Source organism: Rosa chinensis, chromosome 3 (genome assembly GCF_002994745.2).
Source record: "Rosa chinensis cultivar Old Blush chromosome 3, RchiOBHm-V2, whole genome shotgun sequence".
Taxonomy (NCBI): domain Eukaryota; kingdom Viridiplantae; phylum Streptophyta; class Magnoliopsida; order Rosales; family Rosaceae; genus Rosa; species Rosa chinensis.
In genome coordinates, this window is record NC_037090.1 from 21,521,273 (window position 1) to 21,542,699 (window position 21,427).

The 21,427-nt window shown below is 39.5% G+C and overlaps 1 protein-coding gene and 1 long non-coding RNA gene across 2 annotated transcripts; one reads left to right on the top strand and one right to left on the bottom strand.

Moving 5' to 3' along the window:
• Positions 1–3,693: 3,693 nt before the first annotated feature.
• On the top strand, positions 3,694–6,721 carry LOC112191330. Its single transcript, XR_002932925.2, has 6 exons — positions 3,694–3,819; positions 3,934–3,997; positions 4,753–4,810; positions 5,098–5,982; positions 6,337–6,425; positions 6,566–6,721. It is a non-coding gene; the product is annotated as an uncharacterized LOC112191330 (long non-coding RNA).
• A 9,026-nt stretch (positions 6,722–15,747) lies between these two features.
• LOC112194283 (NDR1/HIN1-like protein 26) lies at positions 15,748–18,417 on the bottom strand. The gene is made up of 2 exons (XM_024334532.2): positions 17,589–18,417; positions 15,748–16,610 (listed from the first exon to the last, which is right to left on the bottom strand). The coding sequence occupies exon 1, from the start codon at positions 18,363–18,365 to the stop codon at positions 17,625–17,627; it is 741 nt and encodes a 246-aa protein (XP_024190300.1). The 5' UTR covers positions 18,366–18,417; the 3' UTR covers positions 15,748–16,610; positions 17,589–17,624.
• Between the last annotated feature and the right edge of the window lie 3,010 nt (positions 18,418–21,427).

Consider the following 21,427-nt stretch of genomic DNA (forward strand, 5'->3'; position numbering starts at 1 on the left):
TGAAGTTTAGGTACCATCGATAAGATAGATGATAAGTTCAGATACCATTTGTAATAATAACCTGTTAATGTCTAAAAGTCTAGCGGTAGCTGGACTTTAGTTAACGCTGATCCGGCGGGCGGATCGATACTTCTGTTGTTAGTGGTTCCCGTTACCTGTCAAGTAAAATACAATGGGCGTCAGAGGGAGACCGCGCTGGGCGGTCTTCAACTCTCCGATGCCTAAGTTAGTCAATGTATTTATGTTGACAAAGTAACAGTAGGTAAGTATTGAATGCGTAATAAATGAGGAGAGAGGAGAGGACCTTTTATAGGTGAGGGAGAGGATGATCTTCTCCTTGTTTTCGATGTGGGACTGATGTGCTTCAGTTCCCAGTTTCAGTAGCTTCTGATGCTCACTTGACACGGCGCGTGGCGGCGCGTCGGCGGTGCTTTGGGGTTGATCCGGGGCTCAGGCGGTAACCCGGCTAGCTGTCTTTACGCCAGTCACTAATATGGTGGGCGTTGGTACCCCTGGCGGTACAATGAGCGTGGCTCATTATAGCTAATTATGCTTGCAAATGCACATGTATGTACATAACCCTTTCCAATATGTGAAATCTTCATTAGAAAAATGCAAATAGGTGCCACCCTAGTAGAGAGGCAGTATATAAAACAAAGGGTAAAATCCTCAAATGGTACCCGAATTATCACGAAATGCACTTTTTAGTACCTATAAATTTTTAGAGAGTCTAGTGGTACCTGCACTATTCCTCCGTTAGCCCATATGGTACCTCCGTCCATTATTCCGTTAAAAAGGCCTATGTGGCGGCCATGTGAGACTCATGTGAGTAAAATAACAAGGGTAAAATAGTATTTTCATTCATATCTAATTTATAGTATTATAATATATTGAAGGTCTATAATTAAAAGTAATTTGACACATAAAAAATAAAAATAGTACCCAATCCGTTCTTCCCTATTCTCGGGTTACTTGGGGTAATTAATTTAAGTATTTTGTTTGTGTTTAGTTATTTTTTATAAAAATTAAGATATATTCATTTGGTCAACTAATGAGATAATTTTTTCTCAAACAATTAATAGAATTAACCAATGGAAGTAGTAAGTAAATGGTAAATGTAGATATTCATTAATTAAATTCAATTCTAGCTCTTTTTATTATTATTATTTTTTTTTAAACCAAGTTTAATTTAGTTTTATAAAAAATTTGTAAAAAAAAATATAAAAAATAAGATTTTTACGATTTGATCCCTATTTTAACGGAATAATTGACAGAAGTACTAAAAGGGTTAACGGAGAGATACTAAAGGTACTACTAGACTCCCTGAAAATTTGTAGGTACTAAAAAGTGCATTTCGTAATGGTTCGAGTACCATTTGAGGATTTTACCCTAAAACAAAAACACCTAATGAGATATAAATTACATAGACTACCTCCTAACTTCATAAGTATCCACCTTGTTCAAAAAAAAAAAAAAAGCCTTCATAAGTACCCAAAAGGTTTATACAGAATGAAATATTGAAGACCATATAAAAATGGGTTGCAACTTTCTTTTCCTCTCACCTTCCAACAGTAATGTCTTTTGGCCTGCCAGATTTATGCTCGTAATCTCGAAGAGTGCAAAATATATATTATAACATTGCTAGAAACTTTAACATCCAATCTCTTTTTCTTGAGAATTTAAACCAATTATGTTTCCATTTTGTCATTCACCTAAAGAGAGCTATGCAGAGGGTTAAGGATAGAATTTGATGAATACCTAGTACAAGAACGTAATAGCATAACTTTTTTTTTTTTTTTGAATTAGAAGTTGAATTCATTAGATCGACAGTCAAAAGCTAGAGTCTACAAAAACTTACAGAAAAAATCCGGCAAGAAAATCTGAATTACCTACCTAAGCTAGAGCAAACCATTAAGATCACTCGGATGCTCACATTTAAGCGAGCCTATATAAGAATGAAAAAACCTCGCCTCCTATAGAAAAGAAATCATTCAACTAGCCCTCACTTGTCAGTCACGCAATTATTGTATAAGCAAAACAGTAGAAACGTGACAGAAGACTTATAGAAGTTTATCCAACCTCACACAGACTCAATACCCTAATACATTACAGCCCAGATTACCTTGACCTAAGCTCAAGCCTGTAGGCCCAAGCCCAAATCAAGTCTTCTTTAGCAGGAAAGCTCCCCTGGCCCATCAGCCCAAAATTGAGCCCAAGCCTAAAGACCCAGACCCAAGCCTAAGAAAACGGAGGAGGGGCCTCCCTACACTACTGCCTCTACTGTCGTCATGTTTTCCTACGGCAAACCTTTTGACCATAACATCAGATCGAGTGCACCAATTCACCAGAACAAGAAGCCCAAAGACCCAGACCCAAACCTAAGAAAACGGAGGATGGGCCTCCTTACACTACTGCCTCTACTGCCGTCATGTTTTTCTGCGGCAAACCGTTCGACCACAACATCAGATCGAGTGCACCAATTCACCAGAACAAGAAGCATGCCGCCTTACCTCCCTGGCTTGACTGACTGCGCTGCTTTCTAACATGCAAGCTACTCGTCCACACCATGACGCTCGACCAAGGCAAAAAACCAGGGAGCCCAAGCTGGTCCAAAACCTCTTCTACCTCCTTGGAACACCGCCGATCCACTCAATGCAAGAATCAAGCTAAGCAATCTTCAAGATTTGAGTCACAACATTGCTTGCACTAGATCGTTGACGAACCTAATAACAAGCTCCGACGAAAACTATGCACGAAACGATCTGAAGAAAGCCTCGAATCATGAAGAGGACCAGATGTCAGCTGCCGCTACCCTCGACGGGGTCTAGCCTGAAAGATGACGTCGCCGCCGCCGAACTAGAAACCCTAGTTACTGACTAGGTTTCAGCTAGAGAGAAAAAGCTGTTAGAGCTATATGGAAATTTTTTACATTGCTAATAGCATAATGGTTTGAACACTTTTTATATATTTTATATAGTTTCACTAATTAAAACTAAATTTTATTCCACAATCTTGTAGGAGCCTTGAACATCTAGGTCTGGAAAAGCTTGTTCCTTTGGTTGTTCATTGATGTCCACATGTCATCCTTCTGCTTATTCTCAGCTTAAAATCCTTTGCCACACTCTTATTCTCCCAATTCACAAGGCTTGCTTGCAAAACTTGAAAGATTCAATCTTTCAATCCTCAAACTTAAAAATTAAGCTTAAAATTGAAAAACTCGTGCATGATATTCCTCCATATCTTTCTCATATTGCTCTGACCTCTTGACCAAGTTTTTCAATTAAGTGGGGCTTCTTGGTTCGGATCATGTTGCAATTTCCCTTACTCAACTAAGCTCCTGTATTACTTTAATGGCTATGAAAGCACAAAGCTTGTATCAGAATTCAAAAATCATACTCATATAGAAAATTTACAGAGAAAAACAAAAATATCCTATCTAAACTCTGATTCTCTGATGAGCACAGTACGAAGAAATCACATGCAACCACAAATAACCAAATTATACTATATACTAAATGAGTGTTTTCCTTATGAATAGTAGATTGGCGATTTTGTCCTTCCATGTTTAACATAATTACATAGTCCACCTGTTGATCTGCTGAGTTGCCACCTAATTATGGACTTCTCGCGTCTTCATTTATTTGTTGCACAGAAATAGCTAGAGATCTCTATCAGATTATTTGCTTCGCAGAGAGAGAGAGAGATAGAGAGATGTGTTGGTTTCGGTTGTTTGCTTGATTTGTGCAGAAAGGGTAGATAATTCTGGAGCTTTTCAGAATTGAAGGAGGACGAACACAGTATTAAAACAAATTGATTGAGGTATGCATTTTAGAACTAGGTATTTGGTGCATGATAGTCAATAGCCATCGTGTTTCTCATTCCTCTTTTTGGCCATCGTATTTCTCATTCCTCTGTCTGATTTTGGAGGTACAGAGCTGGGTTGCTTTTAATCGGTGGTACACATATCATTTGGGTTACCTCTAGAGAAGCTACATAGGTTTGTCAGTACTTCGTTTCTGAGTTTAAGCTTGGCTTCAATGATTGTTGAGCTCTTTTGGGTGACATTTGATTTGTATGAAATGCTTATGGTTTAGAGGGGCTCGATTTTATAGCGTGATCTAAGTTTTGAGAATTTGTATTTGACTTGATTCTTGGTATTAACTAGTTTACACTAAAGAATTTCACAAAGCGTGAATCATGAATAACAATGAGAGCAAAGAACTGGAGCCCTCCAATTCCATTAAAAACCAGTCGCGTGTGCAGTGATGGCTTTCATCACCATTAGTTTAGTGCTATTAAAATATTGATCATGCTTATCTTCAATTAACTATATTAATCTCAGCCCCCAGCCAGGTAGATTAAGATTTATGTACGCTATATTTGGGTTTAATCATCTCTCATTTTTGGAAATCAAATAAAGCTAAAGCCCTGCTACTAATCTAGTCTGTGGTAGTATGTAGTAGTATCTTTATTGAACTGAAGCATCACTAATGCAACAGCAGCAACTTCATAGGATTGCGGTGCCCTTTTGTAACAATATCTTAATATTTGAAGAATAATACTTGCAGAACTGGACAATAACTTTATAGGATTGTGGTGCTCTTTTGTAACAATATCTTTCTATTTGAAGCTATGATGAAATTCTCAGTCTAAAAGAAAGAAGATCAGCTTTGTTTTTTATTCTCTGCCACTTGATTTTAGTTATGTTGAGCTATTGGATTTTGTGTTTTATCGTTGTTGTGATTGTCACAGGTTTGGTTAGAAGCTGAGATTTTTTCGTGCGGTCCGAGTCTTGGTCTCTTTGTATCCGGTAAGAATTTGGTATGATTTTCTGTTTTTGATTTATGTTTTCGTGATTATACATAACAATAAGAATAAAAAAAAAAGGGACTAAATACTTGTTACTCCTCAAACTTTTCTCTGAAAAACAGTTTAGTCCCTCGCTTTTTAAATTAAACTGGATAGTTTTTATTCTCTCTAATTCTCACACAACAGATCCAAAATGACTATTATACCCCTCATGTCCACTTTATTTATTTTATTTTTTATTTTTTTCTCTCTTTTTAATTTTTTTTCCTGCTTCTTTCTTTCTCTCAGCTCTCTCTCTATTCGAGATTCTCCTCCATGGCCTCCATGACAAGACCCACAAATGCTCCGGTGACTCCTGCAGCTCCCTACTCCAGTTCCCCAACCCCAATTCTAGCTATGACCAGCTCAGTTAATCTCTGATCCCATTTCCAACTAACCCAACTCTCGGTCTGCAACAACCAAGAAATCAGAGAAAGAAATTGAAAAACCCATTTGGCTACTCCAAGATCTCCCTCCCTCTTCACTAGGGGTGGGTTCGTGAAACAGAAAACCGAAAAAAATCGAGCCGAAAGTCGAACCGAATCCGAAAATAGCAGAACCGAAAGAAAACAAAACCGAAATGAAAAAATTGAACTGAACCAAACCGGTTCGGTTCGGTTTTATGTTTTAGTGGGTCAAAACCAGACCAAAACAGAACATAACAGCATATGCCAAAACGACGTCGTTTTACCATTAAGTCAGAAAATAAACCCTAAGGTCCTGATATAAATAGTTTCTCACAGGCCATAGCCGCATTCTTCAGTTCCTTTCTTCAGAGCCTCCAAACTTCCAGAGCCTCTCCTTGTCATTTTCAGTTCCTCTCCTCTCTCCCCAGATCTTTTGATTATTGTTTGTCTTTTCATTTTTCTATTCGCTGCAGTAATGATAAAAGATTTGGAGCAAGTGGTGGGAAACTAGCAATGGTTTTGAACTCCTTTGAACATCCACATATTCAGGTAAAGTGGTCAGCTATTAATGTAGTTGGCCAGTTGTCTATTTATTTGGCCCCAAGTTCAATATCATCAACAGGTGTTTTCTGCACTGAATCTGAAAGAGAAAAGAAAGTGAGGCAGCATTAACAATTCAAAAGATGAAAAAAAAGTAACGAACAAGAACTGGTGGACGATAGACTTGGTACTTGATCTTTTGCAAATGCTTTATGAATCAACCTTTTTCTTTTATTTTTTTATCTCCAAATATCAATATGTTTGTGTTTTTTTATTGCTTTCTTTGCTGGTTGTATTTGCTATTGTATATTTGTTACTATCTTTTCAATTAGATTGATAATGGGTTTTGTTTTACTAGCTTTGAATGACATTTGTGGGCTATGTGAATACCTGATGTTATACCCTATGAAAGATGAATAGAAAGTCTCAGTCAACCTTTGATTTGTTTGAGTAGTGGAAATGGCATTATTTCTCGTATTCAAATTTTTCTTTTTAGATCAACTAATAGAATCCTATATATATATATATATTGAATGAACAGAAGTGGAGTGCTATTGCAGAAGCATGATTATCCAGCTCTGATGATGTAGATTTGGACTATCCTAAATTCCTAATCATAAAATTTCTGAGGTAATGTTTCCCTCTAATTATGTGTGTTCCGGGCTTTCAAGAAGCAATTTTTACGAAACTCTTATAGTTCTTAAAGCATGTCAGTATCTTCTTTTTCGTCTAATGTATTTGGGCTGAAGCATTTTCGTCTCACTTTGCAGGCAACAAGAACCAATTATCAAACCTTTCTAGCTGTTTAGAGGATATATTTCTAGATAATGTTTTTAGCTTTTTTTTCTTTTTTCTTTCCATATCGAAATGGCTCCATGGCCTTGATTTTTTCCATATTGAAAAGGCTCCAATGGCCATATTGAGAAGGCTCCAGCCTCCAATGACCTTGATTTTTAATTTCCTAGTTTCCAATGTAATTTTTATTAATATATTGGTGAGCAAGGAGCCTAAAAAGCTAGCTAAAATGGAAAGGGAAGGGAACATCAAACAGGCCTTTAAAAAAAATGATTAATAATTTTTATTTGAAAAAAAAACCGAACTGGACCTAACCGAACAGAACCGAATAGTGCGGTTCAGTTTTCGATGTTGAAGTTTGAAAAATGTAAAACCGAACCGATCCAGATCGAAGTTTAGTTTGGTTCGGTTCTCAGTTTTGGCCTAAAACTGAACCGAATCAAACTGAACCCACCCCAATCTCCACCACCACCACCCCCTTATCTGCCACTACATTTTTGACCCATATTTCCTTCCGGTGAGATCGCAAACCAACCCATTTCTCCTGATCCCAACCCACCCAAGATTTCCTCGCTGTCCCCGACCCATTTCAACTCCTCCCTGCTGCCGCAACAGCCTACCCTTTGTCGCTCCGTCTCCGATCTCAACCCTTGTCCAGCCCAGACTTTCTCGATCCTGCTTCGTCTCCGATTCATCCACGGATGCAAAACCTATCAAATTTTAATCAAAATTCACCAAATCTCCTGCGGAACCAGGTCTCGGATTGAAAAAGAAGCGCGCCGAATGTATCTAACATTTTGGGGCACAACCAAAGAACCTTACTAGAAAAGTGGTCATCGAAAACTAGAGACTTTGCTGGAGGAGCAAAGCTAAGGTAGGAGAGAGAGAGAGAGAGAGAGAGAGAGAGAGAGAGAGAGAGAGAGAGAGAGAGAGAGAGTAAAAAAAAAGATAAAAAGAGAGAAAAATTACAAAAAAAAAAAGACTAAATACTTGTTACTCCTCAAACTTTGCTCTGAAAAACAGTTTAGTCCCTCGCCTTTTAAATTAAACTGGATAGTCCTTATTCTTTGCAAATCTCACACAACAGGTCCAATGACATTTACACACCTCACTTCCTTTTTATAATTATATATATATATATATATTTTTCTGTCTCTTTTTTATTTTATTTTATGTTTTCTGCGTAACTCTCTCTCTCTCTCTCTCTCTCTCTCTCTCTCTCTCTCTCTCTTTCTCTCTCTGTCTCTCTCTCTCTCCCCCTCCGGAGGAGGCAGCTCTCGTCTACGACGGCGCTGCTAGGTCTCTCTGCGGCAACAAGGCCAAGACCAACTTCCTAGCATCGTTGAACCAGAATAGATCTCTCCCTCGACCTCAACATCTCCTCCGCCCACTTCAGCTGTCTGGTTGAGTTTCTCCACACTGGCGTCTTGAACGACGTCGTTTGCCCAGCGTAGGAGCGCGACAACCATGTGAACCTAACATAGTAGCCAGGTAAGCATAGCAACCCCGCGCACAGCAGGCATGCCTGCACGCAGCACAGCCTTGTCACACCACTCTGCCCAACTCAACCAAACCTCAGAGACCAATTCCACCATCTCCACGCAGCTCCGATCCCATTTTACCAAAAAAGAAAAAAGAAGAAGAAAATAATTGCTTTGGGCACCCAGAGAAAAGCTCTGGGCACCCGGTTTATCATTCTCCTCTGCCACTGGCCTGAGTCGAGCGCCGAAGAGCTGGGTCGAGCACAGGAGGTCGAGCGCCGGAGGTCCTGGGTCGAGCACCAGAGGGAATAGACCAACCGTCCCAAATGAAGTCTGGGCTCTCCAATCCCAAATGACGACGTTGACCCTAACGACGAATTGGGGACAAAGTTCTCGAGCATTGGCGTCCAGTCACCAAAATCATCTTCCGGCGATGTGGATCCTCTTCCTCTGTTGCTTGTCACCAAAATCGTCTTCGGGTCCGGAATCGAGGCTGGGCCTTATCAATCAGAATTGGAGGAGTCGGGTTGAGAAGGATGAGACAGAGAGAGAGAGAGAGGGAGGTGATGTTTGGAGACAGTCGGGTTGCAGAAGAACGTCGATGTCGCCGGCGCGGAGTCTCGATCTCGTTTTGGGTGGAGTGGGGTCTGATGCAGAGGTTGGAGAGGAGCGCGACGTCGTTTTGGATGGAGTGGCCCATCAGAGAATGGGGCGGGGCCATCGTTGTGGAATAGAAGAGGAAGAAGAGGCAGGTCACCGTTGGTGAGCGAGAGAGAGAGAGAGAGAGAGAGAGAGAGAGAGAGAGAGTTAAAAAAAAAAAAAAAAAAAGAGAAAGAGAAAAATAATATAGAAAAAGGAAGTGAGGGGTATAAATGTCCTTTTAGACCTGTTGTGTGAGATTTGCAAAGAATAAGGACTATCTAGTTTAATTTAAAAGGCAAGGGACTAAACTGTTTTTCCGGACAAAGTTTGAGGAGTAACAGGTATTTAGTCCAAAAAAAAAAAATTAAAAAAAGGAAGTGAGGGTATAATAGTCATTTTGGACCTATTGTGGATCTATTGTGTGAGAATTAAAGATAATAAGGACTATCCAGTTTAATTTAAAAGGCGAGGGACTAAACTGTTTTTCAGGGAAAAGTTTGAGGAGTAACAAGTATTTAGTCCAAAAAAAAATATTGGTGTTAGAATAACCTGTGAGAGTGTGAATTTTAAATCCAGAAATGATTTAGACCCAATATTGGCCTTGGAGAAAGTGTACAATCAATAATATTTTTGTCCATGAGTTGTAAATTAATTGATTTATTTGTACCACACATTCCAATCTTGCTATGTCTAAATCTCTTGCTTATATGTGGTGCCGCAGGCATATACCAATTTTCTTGAAGAAAAAGAAGAAATAGACATCTGCAGCCTGGTTTTGGTTTCAGTGGGGATCCCATCATTACAACTCATGCAAGCAAGTTAATGCTGTTGAAATCAAATTCACACCATCTAGAATATTACATACTAGCAAGGTATGATCTTGGTCAATTAGTTTCGATGCTCAATTTAATGTTCGTTGTTGCTTCTGTGTAAATGAGATCATCGTTGTTTCTTCTGTGTAAATGAGATCATCATTGAAATCGATGCTCAAGTTGATTATTGACTGTGTCAATGGAGCCTCTTCTACACCATGGAGAATTCAGAAGATTATTCAAGACATCAAGAAACTTGCATTGGAGTTTGAAACCAATTCTTTTAGACATATTCTGAGAGAAACAAATTTTGTGGCAGATGTTGTTGCTAGCTTAGTCATAGTTTTATAAATGGTCATGTTTGTTCTAACTCAGTTAGGGCTGGACACGGGCCTACACGGGCCAGTTTTTGAGTTATTCCGATCCTGGGCCAGGAAATATGTTTCAGTACGGGCTGGGTCGGTAATAGACTTTTTGAGATTTGATACCGACGATACCGAACCCGATCAGTTTTGGGCCGGACTCGGGACCATTAGGGGACTGAATCGAAAAAAAAAAATTGCCGATCACTACAACAGAAAGTCTTTTTAGTGATTAAGTTTTTTGTGAGGAATTTATTCTCCTCAATGTATGTTACTTTTTACGAGGAATATTTGGGTTCCTCACTAAATACTACTAGGTTTCTAGGTTTTCAACGATGAATATATTTTCCTCATTGTATATCACTTTCTACAATGAATATTTCAGTTCATCACTAAATGTAATCATAAGTTGGTCTCCAGAAGCGTCATGTTATTAGCGAGGAAATATGAGACTTGGGTGACGAAATTTTTCATCTCTAAAACTATATTTAGCTAGGATTTAACTTTTTCGTCGCTATTTTTTTGACTGAAAATTGTGTAAGACCTACCAAATTCAATGGTGACAAAACTATGGTTTCCTCTCTAAAAGTCTGTGTTCTACGAGGAACCATTTCCTTGTTAAAAGAAGCGATTAGCGAGCAAACAACACTTTTCTGCAACCCAAGACCACCGCAAGCCCCTACTGTACCGATCAAAATGGATCCACCCAACGTTGGAGGCCGGATCAAGAGATCCAACCCTACTTTGAATCTGCTCTCTCCGACAGTAAGAGATTCAACCCAAGTCGATCAGCAATCTCCAAAGCCAGACCTCGATAGCCTCCGAGCTGCAGAACGTCGATCCGAACCTTCTGATTCTTCTTCTCCTTCTGTTTTCTCTACTTCATCACCAACAGCTGCTGGTGCTTGTTCTTCGACGTTTATTGTCAGCTCTTTCTCAACACCTCGCTCACCATTTAAGAGCCCTCTGCCTCCCAAGATTTCGAATAGATTAAACTTGGCATATGTTCTCAGGTGATCGGTGAATGGCCTTCTTTGAACTGTGAAAGAGACAGTCGATGGATGGCCATCTTTGAACTGAGAGAGAGAGAGAGAGAGAGAGAGAGAGAGAGAGAGAGAGAGAGAGAGAGAGAGAGAGAGAGAGAGAGAGAGAGAGAGAGAGAGAGAGTTGCGAAAGTGGGTGGTGCAAAGTGAGGGGTCCCATTTTTTAGATTCTTTATGAAGGAAAAAAATAATCTGCATTAAAAAAATACAAGGGTATAAACAAAAGGTTGATCAGTAGTCGCAGGGGTCCCATTAGAAGCTAAGAAAGACCAAGACTTCTATATAATAGTATATATATCTCATACATATGAATAAAAAAATATATGTATACACAAATCGGGCCGGGCCGGGCCCAATTGGGATTCAAAACTTCAATACCGTAGCCCGTCCCGTTTTGTTTGATTCGGTACCGGGCGGGCTGAATAGTAGTTTATATATTTTTGATACCGGCCCGTCCCGCCTATTTTCGGTACGGGTTCGGTAATTCGGTTTGACCTGCCCAGCCCTAAACTCAGTACCTTTGGAGGCTTGTAAAGTCGTATTATTTGATATTAGAAATTCGGGATGCTCTAGTGGTTTCAAAATTTAGTAGTCTTTTTCTTATATAAAAAAAAAAAAAGATTAAATTATGTTTAGTCCCTGTACTATGACCATTTTTTCGTTTCAGTCCCTGACATTCTCAATTAATCTGAAAACTTCCTAACGTCACAATTTCCTTCTGATTGGTCCCTCCCGCGTCAAATTAGGAGTTGGCCTTAGGTGAAATGTCCAATATACTCCTTTGTTATTTCTTTTTCTTTTTTCCTTTTTAATTTCTTTTTTTCCTTTTTTTATTTTTTCTTTTTCCTTTTTAATTTCTTTTTTCCTTTTTCCTTTTAAAATTTTTCTTTTTCTTTTTTAATGATCATCGTTTCCTGCTGCATTGGTAGCGCCACGTCGGCGAACCAATCTAGATCGACCCGAAACCCCAATTCTTGTTTTCCACGCCGGCGGCCCTTTTTTTTTTTTCTTTTTTCTTTTTAATTTCTTTTGTCATTTTCCTTTTTTATTTTTCTTTTTTCCTTTTTAATTTCTTTTTTCCTTTTTCTTTTTTAGTGACTATCGTATCCTGCTGCATCGGTAGTGCCACATCGGCGAACCAATCCAGAACGACCCGAAACCCCAATTATTGTTCTCCACGCCGGCGGCCATTTTTCTTTCCCTCACTATTCTTCTTCTTCACTTCTGGTTTTGGTCAACTTGGCCATCAAAAACCATCATTTCAACCTGACCCAAAATCCAAATCACCATTTTGAGCAAGACCCAAAAACTTCAGGGTTTGAAAAAATGGTAGTTTTCAGTGAAAAGTTTCCAAATTGAGGCTTGATGTGGAGAGAGAAAGTGAGATTTGAGTGGGAGAGAGAGAAATGTGCTGTGAAAACAAAAGGGGAGTAGTTTAGCGGCGAATTTCAGAGATGATTGGGATCTGCTTGTATTTGGGAGATGGCGTTGGCAATGATGGAGGCGAGGGCGGATCCCAACAGAGGGAGATGGCTTCAAAGAAGGTGAAAAAGTGATCGATAAGCTCCTAGCCTCTTGCTTTTGGTCGATGTCCATCTCTGCACCGCCAAGCTAGGTCTTTGCTGGGTTTGGTTTCAATTTGGGGAGAGAAACAGATGGGTTGTGGAGTTTGATCGGAATGGGATTGGTGGGTTGAGGAAGGAGAAAGTAGGCAAAACGAAAAGAAAAAAAAGGAAAAAAAAGAAATTAAAAAGGAACAAGAAAAAAAGAAGAAAAAGCAAAAAAGAAATTAAAAAGGAAAAAAGGAAAAAAAATTAAAAAGGAACAAGAAAAAAGAAGAAAAAGCAAAAAAGGTATTAAAAAGAAAAAGGAAAAAAGGAAAAAAAAATAAAAAGGAAGAAGAAAAAAAAAGGAGAAAAAGAAATTAAAAAAGAAAAAGAAATAACAGAGGGGTATATTGGACATTTCACCTAAGGCCAACTCCTAATTTGACGCGGGAGGGACCAATCAGACGGAAATTTTAACGGTAGAGACTTTTCAGATTAATTGAAAATATCAGGGACTGAAACGAAAAAAGGGTCTTAGTACAGAGATTAAACAAATTTAATTCTAAAAAAAAAATCACGTAATTTGATGTGAGCAAGTTGATAAACCAATTAGTTTTTTTTTTTTTTTTTTTGAATAAAGCTAGTTGGCGAACATATATTCATCGAAAGCCAGAATAGGTTATTACATACCCATCCGCTGCCATCTAAACAGATAAGAAGATAGTGGTAGTACCCACAAAGGTACATAGAAACATAGACCTACTAATTGTACAATTAGATACCTAGACATAGCGGGATCCCCCTTTGGTACTATGTCGGAGGCGCTAGAAAGATCCGGCCCTCCTAACCTAACTATCATCCAGTAAATCTAGTCGTCTAGCTAGAGACCTCAATTGGTGTACAACTAGAGACACTAAGAATTAAGTCAACAGGACCAAAACCAAATGCAGAAGCTAGATGCACAAAAGTGCCTAGAGTATCCCTGATAATAGGGCATTATTGAGAAAAACAAACTAACGAAACTAAATAATGGGTGGGCCCAGAAACCCCAACCCAATCTTCAGCCCAAAAAGACTCACAACCAGTGCCAAAGCCCCGAAGGTGGCTGTACCCTGCCCTCTTGCCCTAGACCAACCTCGCCGCTCCTCCATTCCCTTCTCCACCACTGCTGTCGGACAGAAAGATGATGTCATTGCCGCCTGACCTCCCAACAAGAATCCCCACCGAACACCATCCATATCCCACACCAGACCGCACCCTGAACTCTGCGCCAAGACCAAACCAGCAATCCGATCACTACCGTCAAACCATTGAGCAACATTCTATCCCTTCCATCGAACACGACCTGCCGAATTCCAACAGTCATTCCACACCGCAACGCCCCGGTAGAGACCCGAGTCCACTCCGATCCCAATCCATAGCCACGGCTCAGCTACTCCAAACACCGAGAGAGAGATGTACCCAGGATCTCCTCCTCCAAGCCTGAAACACGGTCTCAATTACCCGTCCGGCCGCACTTACCGTGCATTGGCTAGGCCAGAGGCCGTCGGCAGGAAGCACAATGCGTATACTGAAAGGATGCTTTAATTTCGAATGCAAGTCATCATAGTCACGTATCACAAGTGAATAGAGATTCAAATTCGTTAATTGAATTAGAGAAGTGGTTATGTGGAATGGCAGTCTCCATTTACAATATTTATTTTATTTTAAACAAAGCAGACGAAGAAGATTGGCCTTACAATTAAGTGATTAACTGAAAATGACCGAGTGAGGAATATTAAGGATGGTGAATGCTGGGCTTTTATTTCAAAGACAAGAACTAAGATAAGTTGCCCAGCAGCCACATGCATTTTCCCATCTAACATATCAGGAGTGGATATCACTTTCATCATCTTAATAGGTTCTTCTGTTAAATAAAACCGGAGCATCATCAAGAACCAGTACATTTAATTCCAGTATTTATATATACCGGACGATGTATATAAGTAATAGCCGAACATCCAATAAAGTTTGATCAAGTTAGTGTTTAATAAAATACAAGTTCAAGCTATAGCTCAATATTTTCAAATAAACTTGTTACTTGGCAATTGTACCTCGAATGAATTGATTGGCTAGTGTCACACAGGTCGATCAATACAGAATTTTTCACGGCTAGACGAAGCGTAGCTTTCTCCCTGGCAGGGAAACTGGCACAACAACATGAGGGGCAAGGACTACCGTTAGCGGGACTGCTACGGCAATAAAAAAGGACTAGTCGAGACATTCGCCCCAGAAGACTTTTTTTTAATGCGCGAAAGCATGCGAAGAAAGAAAGCAACCTAATAAAAATTGCTCTACTGTTCCCAGGTACCAAGGTTAATCACAAGTTTAATCCATCAAATATACCTCGTCATCTACCTACACTAAAACATCATCTCAGACAATATTCAGACTCCAGGTACCTCAAGTTAAACTAACCAAAGTATAAGGTTAAAGAACTAAGCATAAACTTCAATACTATAGCGAAACTACGGGAAAACCAAGGCACGAAGCAGGAGTACTACAGATTATTAATCTAACTAGTTCATGTTTCATAATCGCCAATTATTCTGGGCCATGTGTCTGTAATCTGTGCTCTCCAGCTCTACTATATATAGCTGGTTTCAGCTCTAATATCAGTTCTTCACGAACCAGTTGCAACTGCATTCTCTACTGAAAACGCTCCCTTTATCCTTCGTTCCTTACCCTTAATGTATCAATTTTATCAGTACATCACAATCATTATTAGCACCAAACTAACAGTTACATACATGATACACCATCAGCATTGCCAGATATACCTTAAACTCCTATGAGAAGAACTGATCTCTAAGACCACAATTCACAATACATCGCTCCAATGCCAACTCTAGCGTCAAGGAAACCGAAGAAGCTTTAGTAACCACAACTCCAATACTTTTAGAACAAAAAATAAAATCAGCATTATTTTGAATCTCATAGCTTTAAATAAAGACAAGCAGCTTATTTTTTGAAGAGAATGAATAAACTTTTTAATTTCCTTTTTGAACCAAGGAAATAATTTCATAGATAGAAACTCAAATAGAGTTGGTTACAATCATATCATAACACTTCCAGATAATATTCGTGGAATGTTTAGAAATTTGTGTTAGGCTAAGGCCAGAGTGGTCATTACATACCCTTCCACCGCCATCTACAGACAACACTAGAAGATGTGGCAGTTATTTGACATTTCATGCTCCGTCGTTACAGAATAGCGTGAATCATCCATCAGTACTACACCAAAAGATTCACCAGTACCACCAAAGTCAAACATAGACGTAGTTTGTTGAATCAAGCCGCCGGGATCTCAAATTCTAAACCCTAGAGAACTAGAGCCCATGATTTAGGTCCACAGATGAGCCCAAATCCAAGTAACATGCTGAAACACTTTGAACACCCAGTTGGGCTACAAAATTTATTTGGACCTCCAACTTGGTTTGGGCGCACAATTGGGCCTCAACATTGGTTTGGGAACCCAATTGGACTTGGGCCTCCCAACTGATCTGGGCACCCAATCTCTTTCATCTGTTGTCGTTGCTTGCTACCCGTCATTCTCCACGCCGATCCCCACCTACGTTCCAGTGCATCTGAATGCCAAGACAGAGCGACATATCAGACCTTCACACAGATGCGATCTCGCCACCAAATTTGCAGACCAGGTCGCGCCAGTCCCAAGGCTGTTCTCTTCCCCTTCTGCACACCGAATTAAAATCGACACTCCGGCTTGGGCACAGAAAGCGAGCCACTGCCCAAAGCCCTCATATCGCTTAGTTGTTTGCAGCGTCCAGCCAGCGTCATCGAACCTACTCAGTCGCGCCATTCTTCACTGGCACGATCATTGCAGAAACCTCGATCACAGTCAGGTCTCGTGATCTTGAGGCGTCCCCTAGGTGGTCTGAGCCTCCCACGGTCCAAAAAGATGTCCCCTGTTGCAGGCTAGATCGGTGGTGAGCCAAGAAACTGGCCATCCACCTCCACCCCGAGAGGTCACAGGAGGAGAGGAAGCAGATCGAAGACTCGATCCATTTGTGGGGCAACGACCAATGCTTGTTCTTGGATTCCAAAAATTGATGTCGACCGCGCGGTGCACAATCCTTCTTTCAACAAAGGAAGAGATGGCGCCGTTAGAAGAGTTGATTTGAAATAAAAATAGCCATGAAAATGCTTGCCAGCGGCGGCTAGGGTTGAGAGGGAGTTTTATTTGTATGTAGTGAATAAACTTGTTAAGAATCGTGAGGAATGAATAAATTTATTGATTAAGAATTATTACAAAGGCAATCGAGATTATTGAAAGCAAAAACAAACATTAACGTAGAGACTTTTGAAAGAACGGATCAAGACCGATTAAAACCGGATCATTTATCAAATATTAGTGTCTAAAGTACAATTTAACCATTACAAGGACAAGTCAGCAGAACAGTTGCATCATGAGCATAGAAGCATAAAAACTATTCCTATAACTAGAGCTGATATGGAAGACCACTACATGACTAAAGCCTAAAAGCAAAGACATCAGCAATTTATCAATATATTCCCAAAATCCCACCACCTGGGAGTCGCTAGTAGATCAGCGTTCCTAGGAAGAACGATATACAGTTTCCAATATCATCGACTTGACCAGCACATGTAGAATGACAACTTGAGCACTAAAACCAGCATTAAGCACATAAAATAAATGATCTAGCATGAAAGCTTGGAAACCACAACTCCAATACTAAAAACAACTAGCTTTATAGTTCTTTTGAAGCTTCACTACTTTGAACAAAAGCAACGAAGATAATAGCTTGATTGAGGTCACTACATAGGCCTGGGCAGGGAAATACGCCACTAAAAGAAAGATATTATATTCAAAGTCAATGCTCGGAGACAACTAGCTAGTATTTACATCATAACTCAATGCAAATTATTCAGAATATAAACTTCAGCATCTAGTAATAATATCTAGTTTGAAAGAACAAAGGCACTGTATTAACAATGCAAAACAGAACAAAGAATCGAGAAAATCTCCCATATAATCTATAGCTCAAAATCACAAACAAGGACCCTAATTGCTTCAAAAAGTTTGAGCTTACCAGAAAACCATCTGAATACTAACTCTTACTCACAGCTCAAAACAATGAATAGAAGTGAACCCCGCACTCCCTCGACAGACCCGTCAACGTGCCGGTCCCATTATTCGGAGAAAGCCCTAAATCGACCCGATCGCAGGTGACCAGCAACAAACGGGATTTCGACAGCCATAGTCCACACTTAAACCTCACAGAAGTCATCAGCCTGACTCCAAAAGTCACCAATCCCCGAGACCTGTCGTCGGAGATTTCATTCGCCACGTCATCGCCGACCCATTCACTCACCGCTCCGAGTTTCATGTCTATACGTGTCTGGTTCCTATGGTTCACAACGAAGGGACGCAACGGCGTTCTCCCGAGCCTGATGTGGTTGTGGTCACCGTAGACAATCGAGGCCTCGACGTGGTCGTAGTTGATTCTGAGTTTCTTGTTGGGGTTGGTGGAGAGGAGGCTGATGTCCCACGTGGCCGTTAACTCGGAGCGAGTCACGTTGAGTAGGGACACGGTGGCCGATTCGACCTTGAACTCCGGGAGTTTAGGGTGCATCACCAGCCAATTCAAGAAGGTTATTAAGATAATGACTGCAGATACGGCGAAGAATCCCATCAGGACGCGGGCGAAGGAGGTGGGCTTATTGGGCCCAGCGGGCTGGGGGTTGTAGTGGAACTCCGGTGGTGGTGGAGGGAAGGGATAGGGCGGAGCGGATCTGTAGCCGGTAGGGACTTGACCCGGCTGAACCGGATAGCCAGTGACTGTCTTGTCGTCTTGGATAGTAGCCATTGAAGGAGAAAAAGACGATGCGCTAGATCAGATGCTATCCTAGCTGCTAATATGAAACGATGGAGATAAGGATGAGCAGAATTTTTTACTAGTGGAATTCGTTTTAAGAGGCGATAAATGACTTTTTTCTAGGACGCCGTTACCACTATCCTATCGTGAAAGTCTAAACTAGAACTGAGGATTAGGGTTTCTGTTTTGGAAGAGTTTCTTACGTACCTACGTGGCCACGTTATGCTCACTTTGCTGTCATTCGGAAAAACACAGCCCTTCTAGCAACGGATTCTTTTTTTGGCCATTTGAAGGGATCGCTTATTAGACTTACTTTTCGATCACATATTCACATCTTAACCGTTCAATTTTTAGATATATATGAGTAGATCATCTTTGCAAATTTCCAGCCAACCTGATAAGCATTAAGGCATTCGTAATTATGAACATGACCTGTTTAAGTTGGACAGATTTGGTTCGTCCGTTGATTAAAACTAATTTGATACCATAATGATCATCAATTTGTCTGAAAATTTGCATATATACATTATAAAAAAAAATTGAATGGTCAAGATGCTGAAAGTAGGTCCCACAAGGGATCCCTTAAAATGGCTAAAAAAATGATCCCTTAGTGAAAGGGCCCTACACACACAGTCCTTCTTGGCTAAGGACGTCCTTACCTAAGCTTAGATACGGATTTTCAGTTTTTGGTCACTTTTCGATCACATATTTACATCTTAACCGTTTAGTTTTTAGGTATATATGAGTAGATCATTTCTACTAATTTTTAGCCAAATTGATGATCGTTAAGGCATCCAAAATTGCAATTTACACAAATATTTCAGGTTGAACATATTCGACTCATTCGTGTAAATTGCAGTTTTGGATTCAATTTGGCTGAAAATTTGCAAAGATGATCTATACATTAGGATCTAAAAACTGAACGATTCAGATGTGAATATGTGATTCAATGTGACTGTGTGTGTGTGTATACAGTCCTTCTTTGCTAAGGAGATCCTTAACTTAGCTTACGGTAGGGATTCCTATATATATATATATATAGGGCTTCTCAGGTGCGGATATCCGTACTTTTTGCTTAGGTACGGATTTCCTGTTTTTACCCACTTTTCGATCACACATTCACATCTTAACCGTTCAGTTTTTAGGTCATAATGTATATATCACTTCTGCAAATTTTCAGCCAATTTGATGATCGTAAAGCATCCAAAACTGCAATTTACCATTATAAACACGAACGGTTTCGGTTCGACAGATTCGGTCAGTTTATGTAGATAATTCACAGCGTAAGAGCATCAGCAGTGGGGACTCATTTTATAGACTCAAATTTGGGTCCAAATAAACTGGAATAGTGATTTGGGTCAATCTGAATAGTGTACAAAAGGACTTAGGCTTAGTTTGGGATTGCTGTGCTGTGAGGGAAAACACTTCTGAACTTGCTGTGAGAGGAAGCACTTCCGAACTTGCTGTGAGAGGAAGCAATTGAGGTGTTTGGTAAACTGTTTTTAAAAGTGCTGTGAGACTGAAAAGCAATTTCTAAGTGTTTGGTAAATTGCAAGGCAAAAGTGCTTTAGCTGGGTATAATTACCAAAATGGTCATACATGCTACTAAAATACATAATTTTATTTTTTGATTACGTAACCATACCAAATAAAAAAATTTCTCATGTATTATTCTTGTATCCTTGGTTGGACCGAATTGAATAAGAGAAATACTTTAAACCCTTCAATATGCATATTATTGTTTTACTATGACACAATAAATCTAGAATATTTGGATTAATTTCCCGACTATATTTCAACGGGAACCATTACACAAAATATATTAAAGTCACTTGAAATTTGCAACTAAATGCTAAGTAGATGCATTCATTAGACTTTGTGCAATTGCATTTCTTAACACCTCCATTTCTTGTCTTCCCGGACCATCTCCATCATCTTCATTATCCTCCATCTCTTCACTAGTGTCTTCACTAAAGTAATTTCCATTTTCATCAGAATCAATATCACAAAAGTTTCCAGCAGCCTTCATCACAACAAGACAAAAAGACAAAATTATAAACATATACTCACAAAACAGTATTATTTATATCCAACAATTGTGAAAGGTGTTCCACTAGAAAGATTCTTGCAAGCTGAAGGAGACAAATTCATCATTCCTAGAACAATCAAGGTAGTTGAATGGTCTTCACTTTATTGAGAAGATCTATGCTATTGATTTCACAGGAAAAGGAACGACATGGCAAACCAAATTCCCAGAGAGAAAAATTGATCACTAAACAAAAGTTAATTCCAACACAGAAAGTACTAACCTTAAGCTTTGAATAGCCAACTCGCCACCATACAGGCTCAACAAAGTGAAAGGCTCCTAACAGGTCTAAAATTTTTGGAACCAAAGCACCAAAGGCAGCTAGCATGACCCAACACGCATGGAGTATTTCAAAGCTGCAGTTTAACAAAAAATATTCTAATTATTTGACAATTAAATTTACACTTTTGAATACTCATTTAGAGCTACACAATACCAATATTGTACTAAACATAGCAAAACACTTGAAAACAAGCATCCTTTAAATGAACTTTGCAGAACAAAGTATTTAGATCCATAGAGTAATATGAAACCACTCGGAGCAAATTAATGCAAAAGCAGTAACCACATTGTGATTACCCATCAGGAAAGTTACAAAGGTATAGTTTATAACTACTATAGTTACCTTTTATTATATTTTATATTTTATATTAAGAACTTAGTGAAGGAAGATATCCACAGATTTCTCCCCCTTTTTACACATTATGCAATAGTTAGGAGATCAACAAAAAACCCAGTCTTCACCTTTGAATCATGTCGCAAATATTTAGCTTACTATGTGCCACAACTAAGAATCTTAATCTAGGAAGAAACTTTTGCTTTACAAATATGAAAAGTAGGATCAAAAGTTGAAGAATCAGAAAAATCATCCAAGAACTTGCTAAGGATTTTGGGGAATGAAATAGCAATTGCAGCCACTTCCATGCGTGGCCTTTTGATAACCGCTCTTACCACCTCTTTTGGAACT